This window comes from Periplaneta americana, chromosome 9, assembly GCF_040183065.1.
Source record: "Periplaneta americana isolate PAMFEO1 chromosome 9, P.americana_PAMFEO1_priV1, whole genome shotgun sequence".
Classification (NCBI taxonomy): domain Eukaryota; kingdom Metazoa; phylum Arthropoda; class Insecta; order Blattodea; family Blattidae; genus Periplaneta; species Periplaneta americana.
In genome coordinates this window covers 89474663-89502338 of record NC_091125.1, presented here as the reverse complement: position 1 = coordinate 89502338, position 27676 = coordinate 89474663, and the positions used below count along the sequence as shown (strand labels likewise).

Sequence of the window (27676 nt, the reverse complement as noted above, 5' to 3'; positions counted from 1 at the left end):
ACCATCATACTTAGGCAGGGCTGATCACATTAGGAAGTTTAAATGCAGGAAACAAAGAACGGACGTGGCAAAATTTCCTTTGTTAACTGCACAATAGTAGACTGGAACAGCTTGCCTGCGGCAATCTTTCAGGGTAGTCCTCTCAAAATCAATGCATTTAAGGAAAGGTTGAGAAGATTAGTGTGAAAATTTAATTGTAGATACAGTGTAATTATCTAATAGGCGTCATGTAATTAAGTTGATACGCAATTAATTAAGGTGACTTGTAATTGCTTAAGTCGATAATAGTTGTGTTTAATAGAAGTACTTATAAGTTAGGTTTACTTTTGCTTATAGTAGGAGTTATTATAGCATAGTTCTTATTTATAGTCCTAGGTTTATTGCATTTATTTATTTATAGTTAGATTTAAATTTACGTTTTTTTATTTTATTACTGTAATTATTGTAATTTTATTACTTGTAATTATTGTAATGTTATTACTGTATATTATATATCACTGCCACTGAGTGTATACCTAATTGTAATGTTAATAAATATATATATATATATATATATATATATATATATACACTGTATGTACACATGAATACCTAATTTACAGTTTCAGCTTAGTAGGAGCCATCTTCAGAACTAGTGAGGTTCATGCGTCTCCCAGTTTCTTCAGTTGTTTTGCTGAGGAGTGCATTTGTTATGTAGTGTGGAATCAAATAATGTGTGTTCTAAAATTCAGTTGTATGTTGAGGATTTGTTGTGGGTGTATTTTTGTGTGTCTGTATATTTCGTAATGTTCTAGTATGTTTAGTTTCTGATGATGATGATGATGATCATGATCATGATGATCATTATTATTATTATTATTATTATTATTATTATTATTATTATTATTAATTTTATTATAGTGACAGATCTTAGAAACTTCGACTGTGTGTAGAGTGCATTGTATTTTAGAACAGCTTAGCTGCAACTTGTACGAATTCGGAAAAATGATCTCAACATTTTCGCTGCAAATCAGGTTTTCTTTTACCTCCTTAACGATTGACCTTATCCTTCGATACACCGTGGTAGATATTCCCAACAATGCCGAAAGATTCAGCTAATCAGTTATCAAATGTGTGGTCTTCGTCTCTTAGAAACTAATTTCGCCAGTCTAGACATCCGTGGACTCACCGGTAGGCGGTCGCTCCTTGGGATAGCAGATCCTGAAGAGTCCCTTGGTGCGTGTGTAGTAGTAGTACTTGGTGTTCATATTCTCCAGAAGAGACTCCTGATCCCCTCGTTTGGCCGCATACTGCTGCAACAATACAACAGTTCACAGTTTCAGAAACATAAAAAATTCGTACTCATATTATATATATCTAATTGTAATTTCTAATATCACTTTTAACTACTCATGCTATTCAGGATCAGTGATATGATGGTATACAACGAAAATGCAGCGTCAGTGGAATTACAAAATCTTCCCCAGAATCGCTCTCTCAACCTTAAAACCCATAAGATAGCAATATTTTGTCTATGCAATAACGAAGTAAAATATAGGCAAAGTATGCCTAACTAATTCATAGTGTTCTACACAAGAGCAGGTCTTTCACTGCAAACCCAGCATTCTCCAGTATTTCCTATTTTCAGACTTCCCCTTTGTCTCGGCATATGGTCCATATATCTTGATGTTGTCTATCATCTGATATCTTCGTCTGCCCTGAACTCTTTTCCCGTTCACCATTTCTTCCATTGCATCCTTCAGTAGACAGTTTCTTCTCAACCAGTGACCCAGCCAATTCTTTTTCTTCTTTCTGATCAGTTTCAGCATCATTTTTTCTTCACCCATTCTTTCCATCAGAGCTTTGTTTCTTATTCTGTCTGTCCATTTCATACTCTCCATCTTTCTTCAAATCCACATTTCAAATGCTTCTATTCGCTTTTTTTCACTTCGTCGTAAAGTCCATGTTTCTGTCCCATACAATGCTACACTCCACACAAAGCACTTCACTAGTCTCTTGCTTTGTTCTTTCTCCAGAGGTCCGCAGAAGATGCTCCTTTTTCTATTAAAAGCTTCCTTTGCCATTGCTATTCTCCTTTTGACTTCTTGCCAGCAACTCATGTTACCGCTTATAGTACACCCCAAGTATCAGAAGCTGTCCACTTGCTCTACCGCCTCATTTAGAATTCGCAAGTTCACCTTCTTTACTTTTCTTTCTATGACCATAGTCTTCGTCTTGTTAGCATTTATCCCCATTCCACAATGCTCACAGCTGTCATTTATCTCCAGTAGCATATGCCTTAGTATTATTTCCTCTTCTACTAACAACGCCATTATCATCAGCAAATCTTATGCACTTTACTCTTCTTCCTCCTACTATTACTGCTCCCATGTTCTGAAAAGAGTTCTTTACTAAATCCTCCAAGTAGATGTTAAACAGTGTAGGTGATAAAGGACATCCTTGTCGTACTCCTCTACCTATTTCACTTCCTTCTGACATTCTTCTCCTATCCTGAATTTGACTTGTTTCATATAAAGATTACTGAACAGCCTCCTCTCTTTCCAATCCACGCCAATTTGTTTTAGGATCCCCATTAGTTTATTTCAACCCACTCTGTCAAACGCCTTTTCTAAATCCACAAATATTATATACACTTCTTTATTCTTCTCTAGGTATCTTTCGCCGATTGTTCGTAGCAGTCCAATTTTCCATGAAATCAGTACCTATTATGAAATAATATATAACAATATTACAGAAAGATTATTTTAATATTCACAATATAGCAAACTAAGTGCTTGAGTACTTACATCAATTCTTACTCTATTTCTCAAATGGAATATATTTACGTTTATTTCTAAAAGTAATTCACATAAAGCTGTTTAAGACTTGAAGAATATTCCAATCGAAAGCCATAATTCTGTATGTAATTTCATTGAGACACAAACCAGTACCGTTCTTTTGTCACTTGATCTTACAGAGAGAGCCAAACTTACGAGACAGACATTCCTGCCGTCTCTTGGCACTACAGTCTGGCAAACAGATCGCAAATTCTCGCAGATAACTTTCTTGCCGTTTCGCGGCACCACAGTGTGGCAAGTGATCTTTTGAGTTTATAGAATTATTTATTTACAGATATGAAGAGAATATTACCTAAATTTCAGAGCAGTTGCTCAACATTTCCTTCATTACTTTCTATAGTTTTCACATATTGAAGCGAAGTATGAAGTTCTGGGCCGCTCTATCCATAAGGTCAGGAAAACTCAGTGCACTAATTGTTACACGGAAAACTCGCAGTTCGGTAACAATGCCAGCAACTTAGGTTTACTTTAATGTTGGTCCAGGACAGAATATACGAGTTTTCCGTATCAGTAATTGTTGCAACACGCTCGCATTTCAATTGCTAATCTCAGCTCTCTCAGCTGTACTGAGAAAAAACTATTTTTGAATTTGGTTACATACGCGGTACAACAACGCATCTTCCTCGTTAAAACATATCTACTGAAGAAGTACGAATTGCGTTTACGTATATTCCGGAGCACTTTACTATATAACCATCGAAACATTGTTTTGTAAAGTTTTTTATTAAGTGGCGAGAAACAGGTCCCGTTCTCGATACGAAGTAACTATGTAACTAACATGGCTAATACGCAATATTAGTGAAGATGGGCCACAAGGAGTGTTCCAGACTTCATACATCGCTGCATAATGTGTACAGTACGTTTTAGAAGACATTTTGAGAAAGTGCTGTGAAATTCAGCAAGATTCTTTCCATATAGGCCTACTAAAACAAATAATTCATTAATTACGTGCTGCCACACTGTAGTGCAGTGAGACCAGAATGTTATCCGCGAGAAATGACGATCTGCTTGCCAGATTCTAGTGCCGAGAAACGGAAGAAGTGCCGGTCTTTTAGGTTTGACTCGCCCTGTATAAACTAGAAAACAACTTAGAGAGTATATTTTGAGTATATCATTATTCTGTCTAATTTTAGATAACCCATTTGCATTGAAATGCATCGTTATTGTTGTGAATCATTCCCGGACGAATTGACTCGTACATAGTTTAGCAGAAATCTTATACTGGCAAGAAGACAGACCGTGAAATAGACATTCTTAGTATCAAAATATTCTTTCTGTATCTCGTATCAAGATAAAAAGGAAATAGGTAACGCTGTTCAAATTTAAAACAAACGCCGGGTTCAGACATTATGCTGTTATAAAACTGTTGACTTGAGCACGTTTTACACGAAAAGATTTCGTATTCTTGACTTATTGTTCAACAATTGCAGATTATGCAAGTCATGTGGGAACTGCCACTTGGATCCACACTGCTGTGAAAAATTGACAAAGCACCCAATTAAGTTACAAAACAAATGAAATGCCACAGGGCGTTACAATGTTTGGAAACAAAATGAGTGTTAGTAAGTACTATTTCAGTAATTAAAACAACGGAATGTCAACGCTTCTGTTATTCTTTCTTTTCAGTTGTAATTCCAAGGAAGTCAGGTGCCTGCACGTTAAATACATAAAATAACGCTGCAGTTCGGATATTGTTTGTTTACACCTTCAAGAATTTGTGTTTTTGGACCACTCCATTCTCACTGTTGTGAGAATTGTGAATAAAATGGGAGCGGATTTATGAAAGCCCATGGATCGCGTGAAACGTCTTAGTTCTTGGTATGTAAATTTTAGGTTAGGCATGGATGAACTCAAGGACTAGATAAATACTACCACAGGCAGGATGAGTACACCATAACCAGTGATTAAATAGTAGGCTATAACAAGTGAACCGTGTGGAATGCCGCAGAAGGCTCAGACGGGAACGTTTGAGACTAGCATTACAGCAAACTGAGAATTTCAAAGAAAAAGTATTTTTCAGAAATATTTGTTTATTATTAGTGTAAGACATTGATAAGGCTTTAAAATTAAATATTCTAATGTTTTATTTTCAAGAGGAAAGTATAAAAAAGTTTTATAGCCATTGAGTCTAAGTGGTCTTTGCTGGATATCACAGCCTAGTACATAGTCACGAAGTTTGAGTTGTTGAGTGTACTAGGAACAATAGACTGTGCCGGTACTATTTCGTATTGTCTGTAATGAGGCGATAGTAGCGATCCTAGTGGTTAGCAACTATCTATGGATGCATATTCCCTACGTATTGAGCTTCGTGACTGTATATACTAGAATGTGTTAATAGCCTAGGTACTGTTTTATTTCCTTGCCGTTTGCAGCACTTATTCATAGAGAGATCAGTTGTTAATATAAAATGTTTTTCCCCAAGAGCTGTTGTTAAAGAAATATTTTGAGAGTCTACACTGTTAATTCTACAGCTTCAGGATCAAGGAACGTTTTACTCTGTGCTACATTCTTTCTGCCATTTATTTTCAGTACTTTGGGTTAATAACAATTAATCTTACAATTCTAGTGAATATTTTGACTTGGAAATGTCACAGTTGTTTTGAAACTAGAAAAATGAAGGATATTAACTCATCTGTAACATCAGTGACAAAATGTGTGTAACATCCGTGACATGGAAGAAACAGCTATATGTTTACTATGAACTAATTGGATGCCATGAGGTTTGCATAGCTTTCATATGGATACTTTGAGAATGAATCTCTTTTTGCTTGAGGCAGAGACCCGAGTGTTACACTTTTTGTTAATAAGGTGTGAAGTGAGTTCACAAATCTTGTAACAACTGTGACGGAACCTTTTCTTTATTTTCTGCAATAATAATACATTTTATTCAACAACTTTTTTTCTGTAAAATGATACTGATCTTCTAAATTGATTCTAATAATAAAAATTAACCAAAGTCATTTCATTTTCAATATATAGAGTTTGAAAATAGTAAAAATGTAGCATTCGTGACTGATTAGAGTTCCAGGTTTAATTTCATAGCAATTCAATGTCACTGAGGTTTTTCATGGTTTTCCTCAATCACAAAGACAAATGTCGAATTATTGTAAATTTACGTACCATGATTCATTACCGCCTTAATCATCAATATCATAAAGATTAAAAAATCTAAATCAGTTACCGTAAAAGCGGGCTACTTGGACCCTTAAGGTCTTACTTGAACCCAGAAGAAAAAAAATGTTTTCGTCGATGTAAAATAACAGTTTGGTGTCGAAAGTTGTGGTTTTTTTCTCTGCAAACTTTCATCTGTACAAATATTTTCACCTAAGTTACTCCAATGGTAAGTAAACGTTTTTTTCTTCTGGGTTCAAGTAACACCTTCAGGGTCCAAGTAGTCCGGTGTGACGGTATATTAACAAAAACGTGTACGAGTATAAATAAAAATTAGTGCATAAAAACATTAACGTTATGTAGTTGCAGGAATCCTATAAATCCCCTATAATTTTTTTCATATAAATTTCCATAAAATGTCCGACATATTTAATTAGAATTAAGAAATTTAAGTCCAGTCTTTCTCATGTCTCTAACTTTAAGCCAATATACATTTGTCTCGATTGTAGAAAAGGGAAAATTTCACTCGCATCTTATTAACACACCTACGAATGGAAAGATTTCATCTGGCAACGTCCCGTTCGTGGCGCTTTCATGACATTGGTAATGCCAAACATGTAGATCTTCAACTGTCCACCGTTGCCAATGACGACAGAATTATAAACAATGAGAGGGGCCGTGGGCAAAAAGGCGGAGTGGAATTCGTAATTTCACACCTCAGACTCTGATTAAATTATCTGCAACTCGTCCGGGTCGTAACTTCATGCCGCCTGACATTACAAATCACAGATACGAGGCGTTTTCAATCGCTATTAAACGTATTAATCCATATTTCATATTCACTATTTTCAATTGACAGACACAGAGTGAGTGGATATAAATAATGCATATAGGTCTGTGAGATTTCTCAATCTTTGGTAGTAAGCCAGAAGTGGTTCCGCAACTGTAGTTCGCCGTCAAGAACTGTAAATTTACTTCGTTACAATTCACAACCTCGTCATGAGAATTCCGAACTATCTCAGTAGAAAATAGGTACTGAACCCTATTTATGTGCAAGAATTAAGAAATCTGTTGATTTTTCCTGTTCGTCCTCTTCGCCTACTTCTCTTCTCGTTCGCTCTGACACACAAGACAGAGCTGAGATTAAGCATTTGCGCATTGTCACCATTTATTTATTTTATTTATTTTTATTTAGCTAGCTAGTAGGCCAAGTGAGTACAAATTAAAATTATAAAAAAAAAAGTTTCTAGCCACTACCATAAGAGCCAGGCTCGTGTACGGTGTGGTCTTAGCCAATAACATAACATAAAATTTACAAGGACAGTTTACTAAATATAGTAATTAACTTAATTCAAATCGATAAATAAATAAATAAATAAATAAATAAATAAATAAATAAATAAATAAATAAATAAATAAATAAATAAATAAATAAATAAATAAATAAATAAATGATGCAATAACTAAAATTAATGACGATCTGGACTCAATCTGGACATGGACACGGAAATTCCGACTTAAACTAAATCCAGAAAAATCAGTCAATCATTCAAGTTTGTTAAGCACTATTACCGTACCAAATTTGTCCCCGATTAAAATATACGGCACCGAAATTCCGTTCAGTGAATCAGTAAAGAATCTAGGTATTTATATGGATAAAAGTTTAAATTGGAACATTCAAGTTGCAGAAACCTGCAAAAAAGTATTCTCATTAATCCACTCGTTTAGGCGATTGAAGAATTTTCTACCCTTTTCCATGAAAAAAATGTTAGTGCAAACACTCGTGATGCCCCACTTCGATTATTGTGATATTCTGCTTACTGACCTAAGCGTTACTTCGGCGCAGAGACTACAACGTGTACATAATATGTGCGTCCGTTTCGTCTGCAATATTCGCCGGGATGATCACGTAACACCATCCCTCGAAATGTTGTCCTGGCTCCGTCTAGAAGATCGTAGGAAAATCCACTGTCTTTCCCTTCTCTTTCACATATTGCATTTCTCCACTCCTGTCTATCTTGCGTCTCGTTTTCAAAATTTATCCACCCATCATACCTAGACACACGATCACAACACTCCTCAATATTATCCATTCCCTCCCACCGAACATCCTCATATTCATCTTCTTTCACTGTGGCTGTTCCTCGACTTTGGAATTCCCTACCGAGTAATGTCAGGGACTGTCAGACATCAAATCAATTTAAGAATAGGCTAAGGAGATATTTTTCTAACAATTATTGTGAACAATAATAGCTGTTTCAGGTTTCTCAATGTTTAATGGTTATATATATCACAGATAAATATCTAAATTATTTCATCATCATCATCACTATTATTATTATTATTATTATTATTATTATTAATATTATTATTAAATAACACACAAGAGCAAAAAAAGGAAGAAGAAGAGAAAAAGAGAGAAAACACATTTAATATAAATTGACATTCAAACAGAAGCCAGTGACATTCAATAAAACATTAATATAGTAGACAGAAATAAAAAGGTAAAAAATACACACATTTGTTAATATTATATATCATGAATAATTTTATAAATTTCTTTTTTAAAAAGTTCAATTTTAAAATATTTCAAATTTGGAAAATGGTTTGTAGTTTTATTACATAAAGTCTTGGGCCGAAACTAGCACCATGTTTAAAAGCTGCACTTGTATGACATTTAGGCTCAATTAATAGGAAAGTAGACTTTTGTCATCGAGTACGATATTCATGTCGATTAGATTTATGTTTTATTTGATTTCTGTGGCAGTAAGTTGGTAAACTAAATTTATAAATTTCATCAATAGTTGATAATTTAAAATCTGTATGAATTAAATTTGTTGGGTAATCCATATTTTTGGTTAGACAAATTTTTATTAATATTCTGTGTAATAAAATTAATGGATTAAGTACAGATGATGCTACTCCACCCCAAGTTATTATACCATATTGTATTAATGATTGTAATTATCTTCTTTATAATTTTAGGCTATACATAAAATCAATTTCTTCATCCCAACGAATGCTGATCTATAATAATTCCTAAATATTTGACTTGTGTGGAAGGTGTTAGATGTGAGCAATTACAATAATTATTTGTTAATTCATTACATGAAATATTATGTATTACTAAGTGATAATTATTCATAGGTGGATGTAAACCTTTCGTTATTAAAGAAAATGAAATATAGGTAGTTTTATTAGTATTTAAGGACAGGAGATTAGAGTCAAGCCAATTTTTCACTACGTTAATTCCATTGCTAGCATTTAAATAAACAGAAACAAAGAAAAATTTCCAGGAAACTTAAGGAAATCTGAATGATTACATGGAACATATGTACAGGCCAGTTACTTTATGGTGACAGCTCTGGCCTGGCGACGCAGTGGTTTGGGCGAGTTCACCGTTTGTTCGAAAGGGTGTTCCTTTTAGTCTTCCCCTGGCTGCGTTAGCGGTCACATCTCGGGAGCGTTAGTATGGGCGTACAGTCGCGCTAAGGATGCAGTACACCACCACTGTCTTGTGTATTGCAATTTAGTGTGTTTGTTACGTACATTTCATTTACTTACTTAAATAGTTGTAGTGCTTCTGTTTTGTATTGTTTAGCAAGTAGTATTTATTGTCTAGATTCACTGCTATTTTCTGTTTGTGAAAATGCTGCCTGTTAGAAGCAAACTGAAAGGTCGGATACTGCATTCGCAGTCGCTAGAAGTCGTGAGCAACGTGTAGCGCTTTATGAAGATAGCGTCGGAAGAAAAAACCTAACGAATGTTGGAAAACTTGTAGCAGAGTTTACCGCTGTGTCTGAGAGCTGTGTTAGCCAAACAATAAGGGAGACTAAAGACATTGATAATCGGCGCCAAAATCAACTGTGGACAACTTTAATGAAGCTGTCATAAGACGAACCAAAGCACGAGTTCTATATTTCATAGAAATATATTATTGAAATTGAAAGACTATCGACATTCAGGGAGGTATCTCGACTTTGAGGAAAGTTATTTTGAAATTAGGATTTCATTGGGGAAAAAAAACACAAAATAATCGCCAAATTGTGATGGAGCATCACAGCATTAGGGCCGAAAGTTTGCAGTATTTGAGGAAAATAAAGAAGTACAGAGAAGAAGGCTGCTCCATCTTTTACATGGATGATGATGATGATGATGATGATGATGATGATGATGATGATGATGGGAAAGGTAACAGTGAAGCATTGATGAATTTTACCGGTATTTCCGCATGAGTATATTTCATTGTTAATTAGTGATTCACTGTTAAATATAGTGATTCGATTGCTGCTCATTGTATTTCCACATTAGTGTTTATTAGTGAGTATTGTTCCGAACTGCTGCTCATTGTATTTCCACATTAGTTTACTTCTTTAGTGTTTATTATTGTTCCGAACTCCTGCTCATTGTATTTTCATTAGTTTACTACTTTAGTGTTTATTAGTGACTATTGTTCCGAACTGCTGCTCATTGTATTTCCACATTAGTTTACTTCTTTAGTGTTTATTATTGTTCCGAACTCCAGCTCATTGTATTTCCATTATTTACTACTTTAGTGTTTATTAGTGACTATTGTTCCGAACTGCTGCTCATTGTATTTCCATGTTAGTTTACTTCTTTAGTGTTTATTATTGTTCCGAACTCCTGCTCATTGTATTTCCATTAGTTTACTACTTTAGTGTTTATTAGTGACTATTGTTCCGAACTGCTGCTCATTGTATTTCCATGTTAGTTTACTTCTTTAGTGTTTATTATTGTTCCGAACTCCTGCTCCATTGTATTTTCATTAGTTTACTACTTTAGTGTTTATTATTGTTCCGAACTCCTGCTCATTGTATTTTCATTAGTTTACTACTTTAGTGTTTATTATTGTTCCGAACTCCTGCTCATTGTATTTTCATTAGTTTACTACTTTAGTGTTTATTATTGTTCCGAACTCCTGCTCATTGTATTTTCATTAGTTTACTACTTTAGTGTTTATTATTGTTCCGAACTCCTGCTCCATTGTATTTTCATTAGTTTACTACTTTAGTGTTTATTATTGTTCCGAACTCCTGCTCATTGTATTTTCATTAGTTTACTACTTTAGTGTTTATTAGTGACTATTGTTTCGAACTGCTGCTCATTGTATTTCCATGTTAGTTTACTTCTTTAGTGTTTATTATTGTTCCGAAGTCCTGCTCCATTGTATTTTCATTAGTTTACTACTTTAGTGTTTATTATTGTTCCGAACTCCTGCTCATTGTATTTTCATTAGTTTACTACTTTAGTGTTTATTATTGTTCCGAACTCCTGCTCCATTGTATTTTCATTAGTTTACTACTTTAGTGTTTATTATTGTTCCGAACTCCTGCTCATTGTATTTTCATTAGTTTACTACTTTAGTGTTTATTAGTGACTATTGTTCCGAACTGCTGCTCATTGTATTTCCATGTTAGTTTACTTCTTTAGTGTTTATTAGTGACTATTGTTCCGGAGTATGAAGTGAACACAGTGACAGGAGCTCAAAATTATGCAGACGCTGCAACGTGCGGGAGAGCAACGTGAGACTTCATTTCTAATATGACTGTATTTCCCTCCCTCCTTTCAGAAAACGTCGCCCCGTCTCGGATCGGTCTCCCTCTCACAGTCGAACCTTCTCCTCTCTCGCGTCGACGAGCTGTCACCATAAAGTAACTGGGCTCTACACGAATTAAACTAATATAATACAGTAAGTATTTTAATTAAGTAAAGTTATGTTTACTGCTAGTGAAATAACTTGTACAATAGTATATTGCGGTACTAAGTTGGTAAATGCTCTATAACAGAGGCGAGAGAAAGTTTGAAAAAAAAGGAGGCACTTGCGCTGGTTTTTTTTTTTTTTTTAATTCCGGAGACTGTTACGCACTTAAGGTCTGTGTATTGCGTATTATTTTTGCACAATCATGATTTATGTATTTACTTTATTTATTATGTATTTTTGTAATGTATTAATTTTTTACTGAACATTTGTCATTTTGTTAATGGCAATGTGTAATTTTCTAGGTGACAATGTTTTTATAATATTCTTTTGTTTACTTGCTGGATATAACTGTCTTTTGTGTGTATGCATTGTTCAAACAACACAGCTATGTTGTAAGTAATTTACTTACTGCACTGTTACTTTCAGCGTTTCCGTAGTAATCATTGAACGTGTTGTACCTTCACGTTATTTGGCATGCAACAATGATAGTAAGTATGCAAAAAGAGCATGATTGTGTAAAAAGTTATAAACTGAAATCATCCCTGAATGAGTAAAAAAAAAAAAACTCAGGGAGTTATCGAAAAGTAATTAACACATATTTAACAAAGATAAACATAATTATTACAAACAAAGTGGGTTAAAATAACTTAAGAATAAATTAAGTAGAAAGAGTACAATTTCAATTTCAACAATTTAACTTGTACAAAGAAAGAAAAAAGGGACATAATACTAAACAATTGCTTAATTTTATTCTCAAATTTGTTGAAATTAAAATTACCCAAGTCTCGATTAATTATGAATATGGAGTTTTATAATCTTGGCACACAACTCTCGCTGCGATATAGTCCAATGGTTGTGCAACGTTTAGGCTCAGCTATAGGACAGGTTTTTTTTTTCTGGTAGTATAAACATGCGGCTCTTCTTTATATTTTTGACGATTTCTATGATAATATTTTAATAATATATATTTATATATTTGTTCAATTTGGAAAACATTAAAATCTGAATAATTCAAATTTGTTGGATAATAATCAATTGACTTCTTTAAGCAAATTTTAATGACCCGAAAAAAAAAGCGAAAGACACGAGGAAAAAGAAATAAAAAAATGTAACATAAATATAAAGAAAATTAAAATTAAACGAAAAAGTAAACAGGAAAGAGAAAGAAAATATATATCCATATCATTGTCATATAATTTCTACCCAAGGTTGCAGCCGCTGTGCAAAGTTATTTCAATAATTGAAACTGCCTCCGAGGCTTGAACTCTGGACGCGTGGGCAGTAACGGTGCAGTGCGGTGGAGAGCTGTGCAAATTTGCGCTGTGCGACCGTGGATATATATACCTCCGACTGTTGTGTCAACTCGTTATGCCAAGTGACTTGCAACTTGACTTTCGCAGCTTCCATCATGCAGTTATGCACCATCACTACAAATTCAGCACATCTCTTCATACTTCTTATTACATTTGCATAAAAATCCGTTGCTATAACAAGTTCTTGTGAGGATAGCTGCGGAAACGAACAACAGAAGTAGTAGCGTCTTAGAAATCAAGGTAAGGTACTGAACCGTCATTAGTATAAAAAATAGGCTATCTGCTTATATGATGTGTCGCTTTGTTTTAATATAAGTTAATGAACTTCTGAGTATTTTATTCAATAACGCGAGTGATATTTTATTTCTTCATTATCTTATTTTCTTTCTGATACCGATCACAATAACATGATACATAACACAAATAGGTCTGTGGAGTTTCCCAATGTTTGGTTAGTCCGCAATTATTATTCTTGATTCATGCTTTTCATGTTCATGCTTTTAAAAAAAATAGGAGTTAAATTCAACCTTATTTGACTGGTTCACTAAAAATTAATATTTCATATAATAATACATTATAAACAGATAGGAGAGACAAAGATAAACAGATAAGAGAGACAAAGATAAGCAGATACGAGAGACAAAAATAAAAAGATAGGAGCGAGAGAGAGATAAGCACTACAAGAGTCAAAGATAAACAGATAGGAGAGAGAGAGAAAAAAAGATAAGCAGATAGGAGAGAGAAAGAAACAGATAGGAGGGAGAGAGAGAGATAAGCAGCTACGAGAGTCAAAGATAAACAGATAGGAGAGAGAGAGAGAGAGATATAAGCAGATAGGAGAGAGAAAGACAAACAGATAGGAGGGAGAGAGAGAGAGATAAACAGCTACAAGAGTCAAAGATAAACAGATAGGAGAGAGAGAAAAAAAGATAAGCAGATAGGAGAGAGAAAGACAAACAGATAAGAGGGAGAGAGAGAGAGAGAAGCAGCTACGAGAGTCAAAGATAAACAGATAGGAGAGAGAGAGAAAAAGATAAGCAGATAGGAGAGAGAAAGACAAACAGATAGGAGGGAGAGAGAGATAAGCAGCTACGAGAGTCAAAGATAAACAGATAGGAGAGAGAGAGAAAAAAAGATAAGCAGATAGGAGAGAGAAAGACAAACAGTTAGGAGGGAGAGAGAGAGAAATATAATTATAAAGGAGAAAGCTAAGCAGATAGGAGAGAAAAAGATAAGCAGATAGAGAGAGACGAAAAGATATAGGAAGAGGAAGAGAAAAGTAAGCAGAGGCATAGAAAGATAAGAGGAGGGAGAAAAAATAAAAATGGAAGAAGAGTTAAAAGAAGAACAAAGAGAAACAAAAGAAGATCAAGAAAATTGAAAAAGAAAATAAAGAGAAGAATGAGAGAAATGTAAAAAGACAAAGCAAGAGCCTGAAGAAGTGGTAGACAAGTAAGCAAATCAAATAGAAAAGTGAGAGAAGAAGAGAAAGAAGAAATGTAAGAAAATGAAAGAATGTTTTCGAGAAACAGAAAAAGAATAAAGGAAATGGAGAAGAAGAAAAGGGAGAGAGGGGGTTGAAATGTACACAATGTGATGAAAGAGGGAAAATGAAAAAGAGACAAAATAAATTCGAGAATGCGGAGAATGAAAACAAGTTACAAGAAATGAAGCGGCTCTCGGTAGGGTACCTTTCATTGGCCATCAGAGAATCAAAATTGTTACTTCAAATAGATTTATTGCTGTAAGAAATTGAAGGGTCATTCGTGGAAATTTCGATGTTACGGTCTCATTCCATTTAACAACGAACATAACTTCGATTATCTACGAGATAACAGGCATGGCATGTGAACAGATACTAAATGGATCTGCAATATGGGGGACGACATATCTTCACGTATGAGCGACCTCTACACATTTCCTGTATCCAGCCTACACGCACTGGGCGGTCAAACAGCTTCAAGGGTGTCGGCCATTAGCATGCACCTGTTCCCAGGTCACTGCAACAATATGTGTCCAAAACGACTCCTGAACACAACCACCATCTCGCCTAAAAGTACGAAAACAAAGAATTACAGCTGACGAGGTAACAAACCGAGAAAGTCGATGTAATAAGGAACTCAAGGACGGAATCACACATTTCTAATAAACATTTAATATTATTACCTGCACGTCTCGTGTTGACGCCTCGTGAAACCCTACATCATATATAACAGATTGCTCGGCCTTATAGGCTTTGACGGTAACAACTTTTGTCATGTGTAGGCTACTATGTTGCCATTTAGTTTACATAAGGAGTCACGTCAAAACTCCCATTTGAATTGCATTAGCGATTGTACTGCCATCTCGTGTTCGTTTACGGCGAACGGGTGGCCATTCTGGCGATTGTTCTCTTCAAAGAGCTACCGATTGTAACATAGGGATGAGCTATCTGTTATATAATATATATTATCTAGGGCGAAACCTAAGGGCGTAGGTTAGAATTTTACCTAAATCGTGCTTTTTTTACCTAGAACTACGTGTTTCTCCTCACTAGATATGGGACAGGGTAACTTCGAAATACAAAATGCAATCAATATATTTCCGAACTACACTTGTATTTATTGTGCCGTTAAACATAGGCCTACATGCGTGTATCACTGAAGATCGTTGTTTACATGCCTGTTGAGTCAGTCTATCAAACAGCTTCAGATTGTCTTTAAGAACTAATTTCTACACGTGATTTTGTGCAAACATGTCGGCCATTAGCATGCACCTGTTCCCAGGTCACTGCAACAATGTGTGTCCAAAACGACTCCTAAACACAACCACCATCTCGCCTAAAAGTACGAAAACAAAGAATTACAGCCAACGAGGTAACTTTCTGGAATATCTCCATACGCCTTATGGCTCGTCTTCTTCTGTGCCTTTCTAGTGATGCATTTAGTATAGATTCCAGGCGTTTCCCTGGTTCTAGATAACTTCTCCGTTTTCTATGTCCTATGTATTGCATATATTCAGGGCAGTCCGGAAACTCATTGATTGCCCCTTGTAGACCATAACCAATTAGGAGAAAGGTGTAGGTTATTAGTAAAATTTAAATGTCCCAACACTTTTCGAAGTATTTCAATTTTTTGTTGTGTAATGTTTTTTAGTTTTGATTTTTTAAGTTGCAGTATCGAGTATGGAAGCTCTAAAACATATTCTTTTCTTTAATGATTAGTTTACAATGATTTATCAACTGGTATCGAGCATTGAGAAATGTTTTATCAATCCATTTCCAATAATAATAATAATAATAATAATAATAATAATAATTATTATTATTATTATTATTATTATCATTATCATTATAATTATCATTATCATTATAATTATCATTATCATTATTATTATACAGCAGGCAATTCATACAATATCACTTTCTTAAGAAAGAATCTCGCAATGATTTCTTATGAAAATGTAAACAAAACAGCAAAGGTTGGCTGTTTTATGAAATATCAATCGTCAAAGGTCAGCTCTAATTGTCCTCCCTTCAGTGTAGCTAAAAAAAGAAACTCCGAATGTGGGCTTGTAGTAAATCCTACAACACAATGGAAGAGAAGATGTGAAAGGTTTGAGAACAGGACAAAGAGTCTAAATCTTTACGATGAACAATTATTTCATATTAAAATTAGTTCAAACTAGAGACCTCCCAAACTAACGGGCTCCTAACACAACTAAAAGCTGTTGACACTATGAAATTCAACAATAAATGGTCTCAGTTTCTTTTATAGTTATGTCCTTTTCCGGGTTGCTAAACCTCTTTCTGATAAGACTACAATAGGTGAAGAGTCTTTAGTAAGGAAGAGAACAGACTGTTATCGTCATGAGAACTAAAACACGTTTCAGAACATTACAACGTCCTTAGCGAACAAATGACATACGAATGCTACAGAAAACTCATTGCAAATAAAGTACCCGTAGAGGATGTTCAACTCTTTTCATTCATTCATTTCATTCATTTATTTTATTCCATAGATCTTACATGAGCAATGAAGCTTTAAGATGTGGAACATGTCAACATTTTACAATATTACAATTACAATTTTTACAAATTTTTATAGTTTTACAATTTAGTAATTTTCTACAATTTTTACAATGTTGTACAATTTTTTTTTTACATTTTGGCGAGATGTAGTGAGATGAAATGAGGTCCGAGGATTCGCCAAAATATTACCCGGCATTTGCCTTTTCGGTGGGGGAAACCTCGGAAAAACCCAACCAGGTAATCAAATCAAAGGGGGTAATCAACTCAAAGGTGTTGATCCCAAGGACTCGCCATAGACCATCCGGCTTCAGTCCCACGGCTGTTAGTTAGTTTGTATACAAAATCAATATGAGCAATAAGCAAACCAGCAAACCAAATGACATAAGCTTCAAAATTTGGCGAAAGACTTATATCGATTTCAGATTAAAAGCATTAGTGCAGCGTTATAAAACAAGTAACCGTGTATGATAACGGTTTCGTTAACACGGCGTCGTTCGAAAAGTGACTGATGAGTGCTTGGATTAATGAGTGGACTGATAAATTAATTAATGAACTAATAATAATAATAATAATAATAATAATAATAATAATAATATGTTGTTGTTTAGTCAACTGTCCGAAGACAGGTCTGAACCTCACAAGTGATACCAACAAGGCATCACTTATGATGCGACTAGGCTAAGAGATAATGGAGTAGGGTGGCCAGTTCCTTTCCCCTCCATTGCATACATCGTCGACTTGCTACATATTACACTAATCAGACTTCAGATGCATACAAACAATTGTTCTCCCTCTGACACATATCATCAAGTGAGATGTATTGCCTGATAACAGATGTACGTATTAGTCAGAACCACAATCAGAGGTAGCTAATTATTTAATGATGTGGTTAATCACTAAACCTAAAAAGTAGCAGCAATAAATTTCAAAAGCGTCACTCAAATAAAATTAATTATGTACTGTACCGAACACAAATTTCAATATTTCGAAAATAAAGAAAATTGCAGTAATTAAGAGATTGAACATGAATCTGGAAGAGACGTTAAGAATACTGCGTGTTTAGCCAGAATTTGTTTATATGAAACTGAAGCCACTTTCCGAAGACTAAAGGAAACTGAGTCCTCTTTACTTCTGCAAGCTGAGACGGTCTGATGAGACTGTCAATGTATTATGCAAGTGGAGTGAAATCACGCGACCCACATACTACGAACGGTACTATTTCCGGTTATGCGAGCTCGCGGCATCCGGCTTCGATTCCAGCTTGGGACACACATCCGCCCCATGCCACTACGTGACTCAACACGGGGATAGCGAACCTACGTAGCCACGTCCATGTGGGCATGAAAATTTCGCTCGGGGACAACATATAATGGAATGTATGACTCAGCTCGAATGTGGGCGGAAGACTGTGACTCCAAACTAAAAGCACCATTATCGTCATCACCATCTTTTCCTTGACCTTCAAATATTTATCCTTATAGATCTACAATTGGTTATTAAGAAATGTATTTACAGTAGAACGTTGCAAATTCTAACTAATTAGAGCACTGCGGATTACCCGAAATTCCATTTCCCAATGTACGACTTAACGCTTACATACCTCAAAATATACAGGATATTATTTCTGTTCTTGTTATTTAACAACCTGTACTGTTTATTAAACAGATTCGTGGCTAATTTGTAAATTTCTTATTACTTAAAAATCATTTGTATAGTGAGGGTCAATAAGAACAGTTCCTAAACAGCAAATATTGCCATCTTGTCAGTGTTGCCAACTGTTACCAGATATCACACGATCCTTCGTACTAAATGACTTATTTAGTTACGTACTTTATGTTGAGATGTTATTCTAAATAATTCAATAATTTTTAACATATTTTCTTAGGCAAACTATACAAGAAAGGGATCAACATGTCAAGTATTTGTCTGGCAATACGAAATTCATTGGTTTGACTAAACAATTGACTCACGAGATCTAACCTAACCTATTTTGTTTGACCACATGAAATTATTAGTACTAACTCCGAAAACTTACCTGACTATAGTCTTGAATTATAACCACAACGCAACACATAAAATAACTATTATGTATTATTATTAATACTGATATTAATTAATTATTAGTATGTTTAAATTTCACTAGCTTCCAGTAACAGGCTGAGAAATCTAGTACAATTTCAATTTCATGGAACTCCAGTACCGACAAATATTGTTGATATTTGTCTCAGCTGCCAACATACTAATTACAAAATCACTACCATTTGTAGTATTTGTCAGTATCAAAATTCGAAACGAAATTGGCAGAAGAAAATTCAACCTGCAAACTAGAAAATCACCACAACCCGCTAGCATATGTAGTAATGAGGGGAAAATGGTTAGGTTTCACCCTTAGAGTATGAAGTAAACTGACCCGGACTAAAAACATTTTGCCGGACGTCGTGGGAATTTAAAATTGCGAGTATCTTTTTACGTTTTCATTCTTTAAGAATGATCTAAATCTAGTGAAATTCGCTCAAATTTTCTATGCTATAAACGAATTTTTACTTAAATAACAGTCGTTTTTATAGGTTATATGTATGCACAGATTTACCACACATCTAGGTATAAACTCTTATCTGTTAACCTGACTTTTTATACATAGTATGTTCAGCTGCTGTTGAACAAACGTACCTGAATTATCATCATCATCATCATCATCGCACTTTTCATGGATTTGGACCAAATGGTTGATACGTTGTTGTTATATTATTATTATTATTATTATTATTATTATTATTATTATTATTATTATTATTATCATCATTATTATTATTATTACTACTAGACATTCGGTAAGTAATGGCAATAATGTTGTAAATCAGTGCTCCTAGCGGTGACCATTTAAGTCTTTTACTACGTAATACAGCAGCGATTGTTTCATAAATATGCAATATTGAAAGTCTCAAAGTAGCCATAATTTGTAAATACAGTGGCTGTTTCTGATTTGTAGTAAACAATACAGCTCTAAAGGTACGAACAAAGGTGCTTCATAAAAATCCAATTTGCAAGAGAAAACCATGCAACTCAGTGCTTTAGTGCATTACAAAAAATCTGTGGGAGATAAGTAACCTAAATAAATTTAATGTGAAACAGTAACTCTGTTGCCATTACTTTTCGAATGACCTAGTATAACGATGACAAAGCATTTTAATAACTAGATAAATAGTTACGACACTTTATATATATATATATACATATACACATACACACATATACAAAATTGCCCTAAATGTGAGAGGTGGCCTGGGTGGCATTCGTGAACCCGAAGCTGACAGATGGGCCACCCTGTCTCCGCCCCTGATAGGGCCAGATCCCATGCACACACTAGTAGCCTGATACGCTACATGGGGTCCGGAGCCTCAAATCCTTGCTATATTAGCATCGGCAACCCGTATTATCTCCAAGATTTCACCCCAGCATTTTTGTTACTATTGCAGATGATAGATAAAATGAGGCGGAGGTGAAAAGTGTTAATGAAACGATAGAGACCCCGAGAAAATCCCTCTGTAACTTTTATTTTGTACGCCACAAATTTCATCACGACCTGGCCGGAGATCGAACTCTGGCCGCCTGGATGGAAGACCAGCGTGCTAGCACTTAACTACAGACGCGGGCCCGTTGAACCCGTGTGTCTATGTTTATTCATCCCTGTTTCATAATCAGCCGTCACGTCAGCAGCCAATTCCCTCTTCTCGAATTTCTCAGTCACTTGTAAATTATAAGAATTTTTCATTATTTTTCATCCATGACAAGATGTGTAAAACCAGACATAATTCCAGTCCGTAAAAGCTAAAAGAAACTAACTGAACAGAGAAATCTCAATTTTCCACACGTGCAGCTAACAGTTATTTTTACTTTTCCTACCTATCGATATCAATGGACCTGAATTACGTTGCAAGTAACTCGTAATAGAAGTCTGTCATGAACAGAATGCAGGCGACGTTTATTGCAACACAAGAGCTACCGTTCGCATTGCACATAAAAAGAAAGGCACGCACGAATAACCCACAAATCGAGAAATCCGCGCACGAATAATCGGTAGTTTATTGTATGTTGCACACAGCGCCAGCGCTCTGAAAATGAAACAGACCTGTCCCCCTCATACCCCGGTAGTCGCTACCGCAGAGCGCAACGCTCTGCAATAGCGGTGAGTGTGATAAAATTTGAGGGCGGTGTTGCCACGACGTAAAAAACGTTAAAAATTGACTTCCTGTGCACATTGTTTTGTGAACAAGCACGGATATTGTATCCAGTCAACTTTATGAACTGCTTTACGTAAATAACTCTCAGGAAGTCACAGCGCTACCAAAATACTACAAAATGCAAACAATAGACTAGTTTGAGGCCATTACACAACAACGCGTTGCGTTTATAGAGGAAGTCGAGTGAGAAATCGAAACCGAACTGTTATAAAACACGATCCATGTTATTTATAGGCAGAACTTTTTCAACAATAACATGCAAATTAGTTGCTATGCAACCAAGTGAACTATGTCATGGTATATTACATTATTGAAACTGTTTTCACTTTCTTTGTATGCAGATATCACTTAAAATGCGCAGGTATTTATCTTGTGTGAAGATCTATTCTGTTGATAAAGAATTAGTATACTGTTACTGTCTGATTTTTCTCCGCTATGCATTTTTTTAGGCGGGCACACTGAAGTAGTTATTCTGTTTTTCAGCAGGGACAAGAAACTACCTCCTATGTGTCACATTTGCAATAATATATTTTTTTTTTTACTTCCTCATTACATCAAGTATAAAGAAAACGTTTTGTGATGTTGCAAAAAATCGATTTCGAAATTTTCCTGCAAATATTATTTTTCAGCATGATTGTCTGTCTGTCTGTCTGTGTGCAGTAATTTCTTTAAAAAATAAAAAATAAAAAATAAAACTATTGGACAGTCTTCCTTTCTAAATATTATTCGATATCTACAACCAATTTGTCAGCAAATGTCACACATCCGAATATAATACTTTCAGCAATAAATCAACGGGCTTTTATTTTAAATTAACACACTAACAATCTACTGCGAAGTAAATCACACTATTTTCTGTGCATTTTTTTTTTTTTGTATTACATAAAATTAACTGCCGAATGAGACTGTGAATTTAGTTATAGACTAAGCAAGTAGGCCTAATTTACTAAAGTCAAAATTATAATAATCTGCACTTTGTTACAATTTTTTTAAGTTCGCCACAGCCGATAAATAGTTAATCTACGACACGATCGGCCTGGTTGGCGCGCTGGCCTTTTATGCCCGAGGTTGCGGGTTCGATTCCGGGCCAGGTCGGCGACATTTAAATGTGCTTAAATGCAACAAGCTCATGTCAACAGATTTACTGGCGAGCGTCGTTAAATAAAACATAACATTTCTACGACACGAGCTTACTAGTTTCACTTCCCTCTTGTGCGAAATAAGTAGTCTAATGATAAGATTTGAATCATCTATTTTTTTTTTGTACGAAGGATGGGCCAGAAGGCTAATAACACTTTAGCCTTTAATAGACTTACTGTACATTACCGCTACTATGCTGGAAATGATTTTTAAGTCCGAACAGTCGCGCTTTTGTTGATACAGTGACTCAGCTGTGTGGTGCCAACTGTCGATTCAGCTTCTATGTCTTAAAGTTTCCGGTAGAGTCCCAATACAATGCCTTTGCATTCCCTCCGAAAGCGTACTGCACTTTCAGATAATGATACTATCTCTATACCACACTGACACTCTTTTGAGTGAAGACTGTTGAAATGATGATAACGAATATTTAAGTGGAAAGTGACAATTAAATGATGGAGAAGAACTGGAGACTCCCAAGAAAGACTTTTAGAAACCTTGGCTTTGATTACCACAAATATGACTCCGCAATCACCGGAATTCATCGTCCTTTAAAGCCCATCGTCCTCGGGTGGGTTTGAACCGACGAACCAACACTAATATTGCAACCGTTAGACCACAGAGGACGATAAAATAATTCAAATTATTATAATTGGGTCCAGGATTCGTATACAAATGTATATTTTACCTGATCGGTTGTAAGTCGTGCAAAAATATTTTATACATGTTTTGAACGTCTGTAATATCGACTATGCAAAGTTAATCGTGCATATTTTTGCATATTTCAGGCTTAGGTCTACCTGCGTTTAAAAGACTATTGTGCATGTAATATAGCATATTTTCAGGATTTTGTTGCATAAACCTTCAAATTTGAACATTTTGCAAAAGATGACAATAATAATAATAATAATAATAATAATAATAATAATAATAATAATAATAATAATAATAATAATAATAATAATAATAATAACATTAATAATAATAATAATAATAATAATAATAATAATGTTTCTGGGTTGTTTGGATGTTAGCAACAATATTATTTTTTGGTTGACTGTACTTGATGGCAGGAAATTCCTTTCATATTAAAGGTAGGCCTAAGTGTGGAAAAGCCAAAACAACAACTATGCTTTAGTTGCATTGAAATACTGCACAACAAGAAGCCTTCTTTACACACCCCCTATCCACCTTTCTTCTGTTTCACTTATTTGTGATGCCTCCTGCAAAATTAGTACAGTAGAAGAATCGCTAACAGGTCACATTTCCTACGCATAAGGGCCCACTGGTGAGTCAATCAAGATAAAACTAGACATGGTGCTGTCAAAAGACCATCGTTAGCCTATATCACTGTGCTCAAAGTGAAGAAGGTCTTATACCAAGAAGTGTGGACTGCTTGAACCTGGATTTTACAAACAAATGTGTGCACTAAAATTTTGTCCAGTAACCTCGTAACCTCATGTGATGAACGATTATTTTCACCATAAAAAATATCCTTGTAGATAACAAAATATAAGATCTGAGAACCTAAAAAAGTGGTTAGTTATGTTTTGCAACCAGAAAAAGTAACGTCAATAAAAATACATGGAATGGAATGGAATTGAATTGAATTTAACTGAGGGGGCACGGACGGCACAGCACTGCCACCTATTGAGATCTATTGCGCTAACCTTCGATATGGAATAAGTTGCGTGCCACAGATCCCCTACGCGCACCGTCCTAACCACATGACTCCCTTAACGACCGGTCCTTACAGCAGACAGATAGAAAATACATAATACAGTACATACCTACTTGATATATCATTCACATTTAGTTTTAGAAAGATGGTGAATAGTACAAAAATTGGATTTTGCATGTTTTTTTTTAATATTCCTTGTTTATTAAGCATATAAGTCATTGACCCTAATTATAATATAGGTACAATATTTTCTGGTCCATCACTGTGGAGTAACGGTTAACATGTCTGACCTTGAAACAAGCGGATCAGGGTTCAAATATTCGTTGGGACAAGTTAGGCCTATTTGGTTGAGGTTATTCGGGATTTTCCATCAACCTATTAGGAGCAAATGCTGAATAATTTTCGGTGCTAATCCCTGGATTCATTTCGCTAGCATTATCACCTTTATTTCACTCAGACGTAGCATGTTTTTCTCATGGTACTCTCGTTTCATCTATCATTTCATCAATACTCTCTCATTTAATCTATCATCTGTAATAGTTAAAAAGGTAAAAAAAAATAATTTCCGATGTAGATATAGGAAGGGCTTGGGACTCCGAGCCCTGAGGCTTATCAGGTACTCGTCTGAGGATGGAACCTGGCTCTGTCAAGGCTGAGGCAAGATGGCCCATCTGTGAGCATAGGATTCGATAATGCCACCAAGACCACTTGTAGGACTTCGACAATCATCGATTGTATAGGGCGCACAATGGGCTATTATAGGCTCAAGTGTATGGATTTATTCAGGGTCCGGCGCTCGAAAAGTGAAACAAACCCAAGTCAGAATTATCGGATGCCAATTCTGTCTTTATATGTAGGCCTATTTGGGAATTCCCAAATATTTTTTATATTCATTTTTCCCCGTGGACAGTTTTGCTCACGCTCATACCAGTTACCAATTTCTACTCACTTTCACAGACTTACAAGTCGTACTATACTGTAGAACGTGTGAACGTGGTCTTTGTTTTCAGCAACGAAATATATTCCTTCCAGCATTGCTAGAGAGATTGGATATCTTTAAAAATCTGCCTCGCTTCAGCAAGAAGACAAAACCCTCCCTGCTGGCAAGGAAATGTCACGGTCTAATAGATCATATGAGTGAATGTCAGGCTTGAATGAACTTTCCGTCATGGAGTCTAAGAAGACAGAGACCGGAGAAAGTTGCGATGTGCACTAAAGCATGCTTCAACCTAACTTTAAAACAGTTAGCATCCACTGGCAGCTAATCATCTCCCTTTAATATATATTTGTACTTCGTTACTTTCCGTAAACCTGGATCCCAAATATTTAAGTTCTTGGACTTAAATTATATTTATCTATTACTAATCTGTACAATCGACCTATTGTACCTAAGTGTTATAGTTTAAGACCCTTAATTCAGAAGAAGAATCTACCATAAAATAATAATGCCGTTGGAAAAATTAAGTTGCAAATATAGTATGCCATTAGGAAAGTTCAGGATAATAGAGAAGATTTGGAATTGAACGGGTTACATCAGCTTCCTGTCTATGCGGATGACGTGAATATGTTAGGAGAAAATCCACGAACGATTAGGGAAAACACGGAAATTTTACTTGAAGCAAGTAAAGCGATAGGTGTGGAAGTGAATCCCGAAAAGACAAGATTGTGTCTATGTTATGAATGGTCGCATTTAATGAAATGGTTCTGGCTTTCATGTCAACTGTATGCAAGTTTAAGTTTGCATTGTGTATGAAATCTTGGCATTACTTTTTTTCCCCCATAACGTTTCCTTTTACAGAGTAGCCCGTATGTTCCATTTATGATTGAAGCCGCAAGGAGAATTTACACAATGATTAATTAATATTCATACTTGTTTACTGTCCGCAGAAGATCCAGAAGATCAACAGGGCCAATGTGAGAAAGAAGCACATATTCTTACAAAAGAAGCTGTTTGGGGCTGCAAATTCTTATACCAACGCAATAGAAATTTAGAAGGGCAAATCTGAGTATAGGCCTAGTTATATTTCATTAAGAACAGCGCAAATATCTATAACAGCGGTGGCGAAAATGCTTTCGTGCTCCGAGCTACTGTGTAAGCTGCAACGTGCATAGCACCTATGGAGGGAGGCGGACACCCGAAGGGGAATTGAAGCAACTGTCTGAAGTTAACGGTTTTTCATTTTCCTTACGTCAAGCACTTAAATAAAATTATATACAGTACAAGTTTACAAACTAATGTTTAGTATGTGTAACGAAGAAAGAAATGAACAAAAAAACAAAGGACACATTATCACAACCTAAAAATAATTGTCTTCAGAATGTCTCTGCGGCAGAGTTTCAAAATCAGGAATCATGTCGCTTACTGCCAGTCGTAGTTGATCACGAAGGTATTTGTCTGTCAGTCGTGATCTAAATTTGGTTTTTACTATTTTCATTGTTGAAAATAATTTTTCACAAACGTAAGTTGTAGCGAACACGGCTTCAACAGAGCAAGCGAAAGAACGAAGCTTCAAATATTTATTTTTTGCCAAAGATTTGAAAAGTTCAACATTTGTCAAGTCCTTACATCTAGCTTTCATTTAACATCACATTGTAAATATGTGAATTTAAATTGAAGATCTAACCTCATTATTCGTACATCTGCTGAAAAAGGATCGACGTACAACGATGATGATGATAATGATGATGATAATGATAATAATAATAATAATAATAACAACAACAACAATTAACCTTTTAATGTTTCATCAGTAACATGTAGTAACTTATAATGCCGTTTTATGTTATACAACCGTTTTCCTGGTAATACTTGTGAATAAATCATACATTTAATATTCTCATCATATTGTCAGCAAAAAATGCGTCCTCCCATCCTACTTGAAACTTTCGTTTTTATAGAGGTACATGGTTTCGAAAGAGACATTGCGACGATACGCCACTCGCAGGTCAGAGACAAATATACATGGAACGGAATTTGACTCCAGTGAGTGAGAGGGTGGCGGTTGTAGGTAAGAAGCAAGGGAAATGCACTGCGAGCCACAATGTGCTCGTGAGTCGCATTTTCGCCGCGGCTGATCTATAACATTTGGAAGGAACTTAGTGGACATACTAATACATCAGTTCATCATGAATTACAATAATCTTACGCATTGTGATTGTTTTCTTTTCATACTGTGATATTAAAAGAAAAAACAATTTTGTTGTAAAATTTTAAGTAAATCCATATTGACACTTGTGGCTGACAAGGTCGCAGTTGGGGTTTTTCTCGGAGGGGGGGCGGTTCTTCCGTTTTCTCACGTTAGGCATCAATACACGCCTAATTCAGTTCGATCTCCATTTTGTTATAGTTTCATAGCATTCCCAAGCGTCGGCGGAAGAGGCTGGTCTATAGAAGAGTAGTTGCCTTGTGTAAATCTGGATACTCAGTGAACTTTACTATAGTCAACCAATATGGTTTGGAAATGCGCCTCATTGGAGAGTAAACGTAATAGATATACTAAATCGCATGAGTAGTCGTAGTGATCCTCCCACTCCCAATAAATAATAAATAGAGAACAGTAATGAAAGGAACAGAGTCAGTCTATATCGAAATTATACCGGTTTTGTTTTCAATTATTTAAGGGTA

General features: G+C 35.3%; 1 protein-coding gene across 3 annotated transcripts in view; it reads right to left on the bottom strand.

Moving 5' to 3' along the window:
- The window catches only part of LOC138706214 (uncharacterized), a 195504-nt gene that overhangs the window by 116279 nt on the left and 51549 nt on the right, over nucleotides 1–27676 (bottom strand). For 2 of the 3 annotated variants that reach the window (XM_069835248.1, XM_069835247.1), the window contains exon 2: nucleotides 1169–1292. In XM_069835248.1, the coding sequence (XP_069691349.1) occupies nucleotides 1169–1292 (124 nt within the window). The remainder of the gene's footprint in view (nucleotides 1–1168; nucleotides 1293–27676) is intronic. The other variant, XM_069835249.1, reaches the window with a different exon arrangement.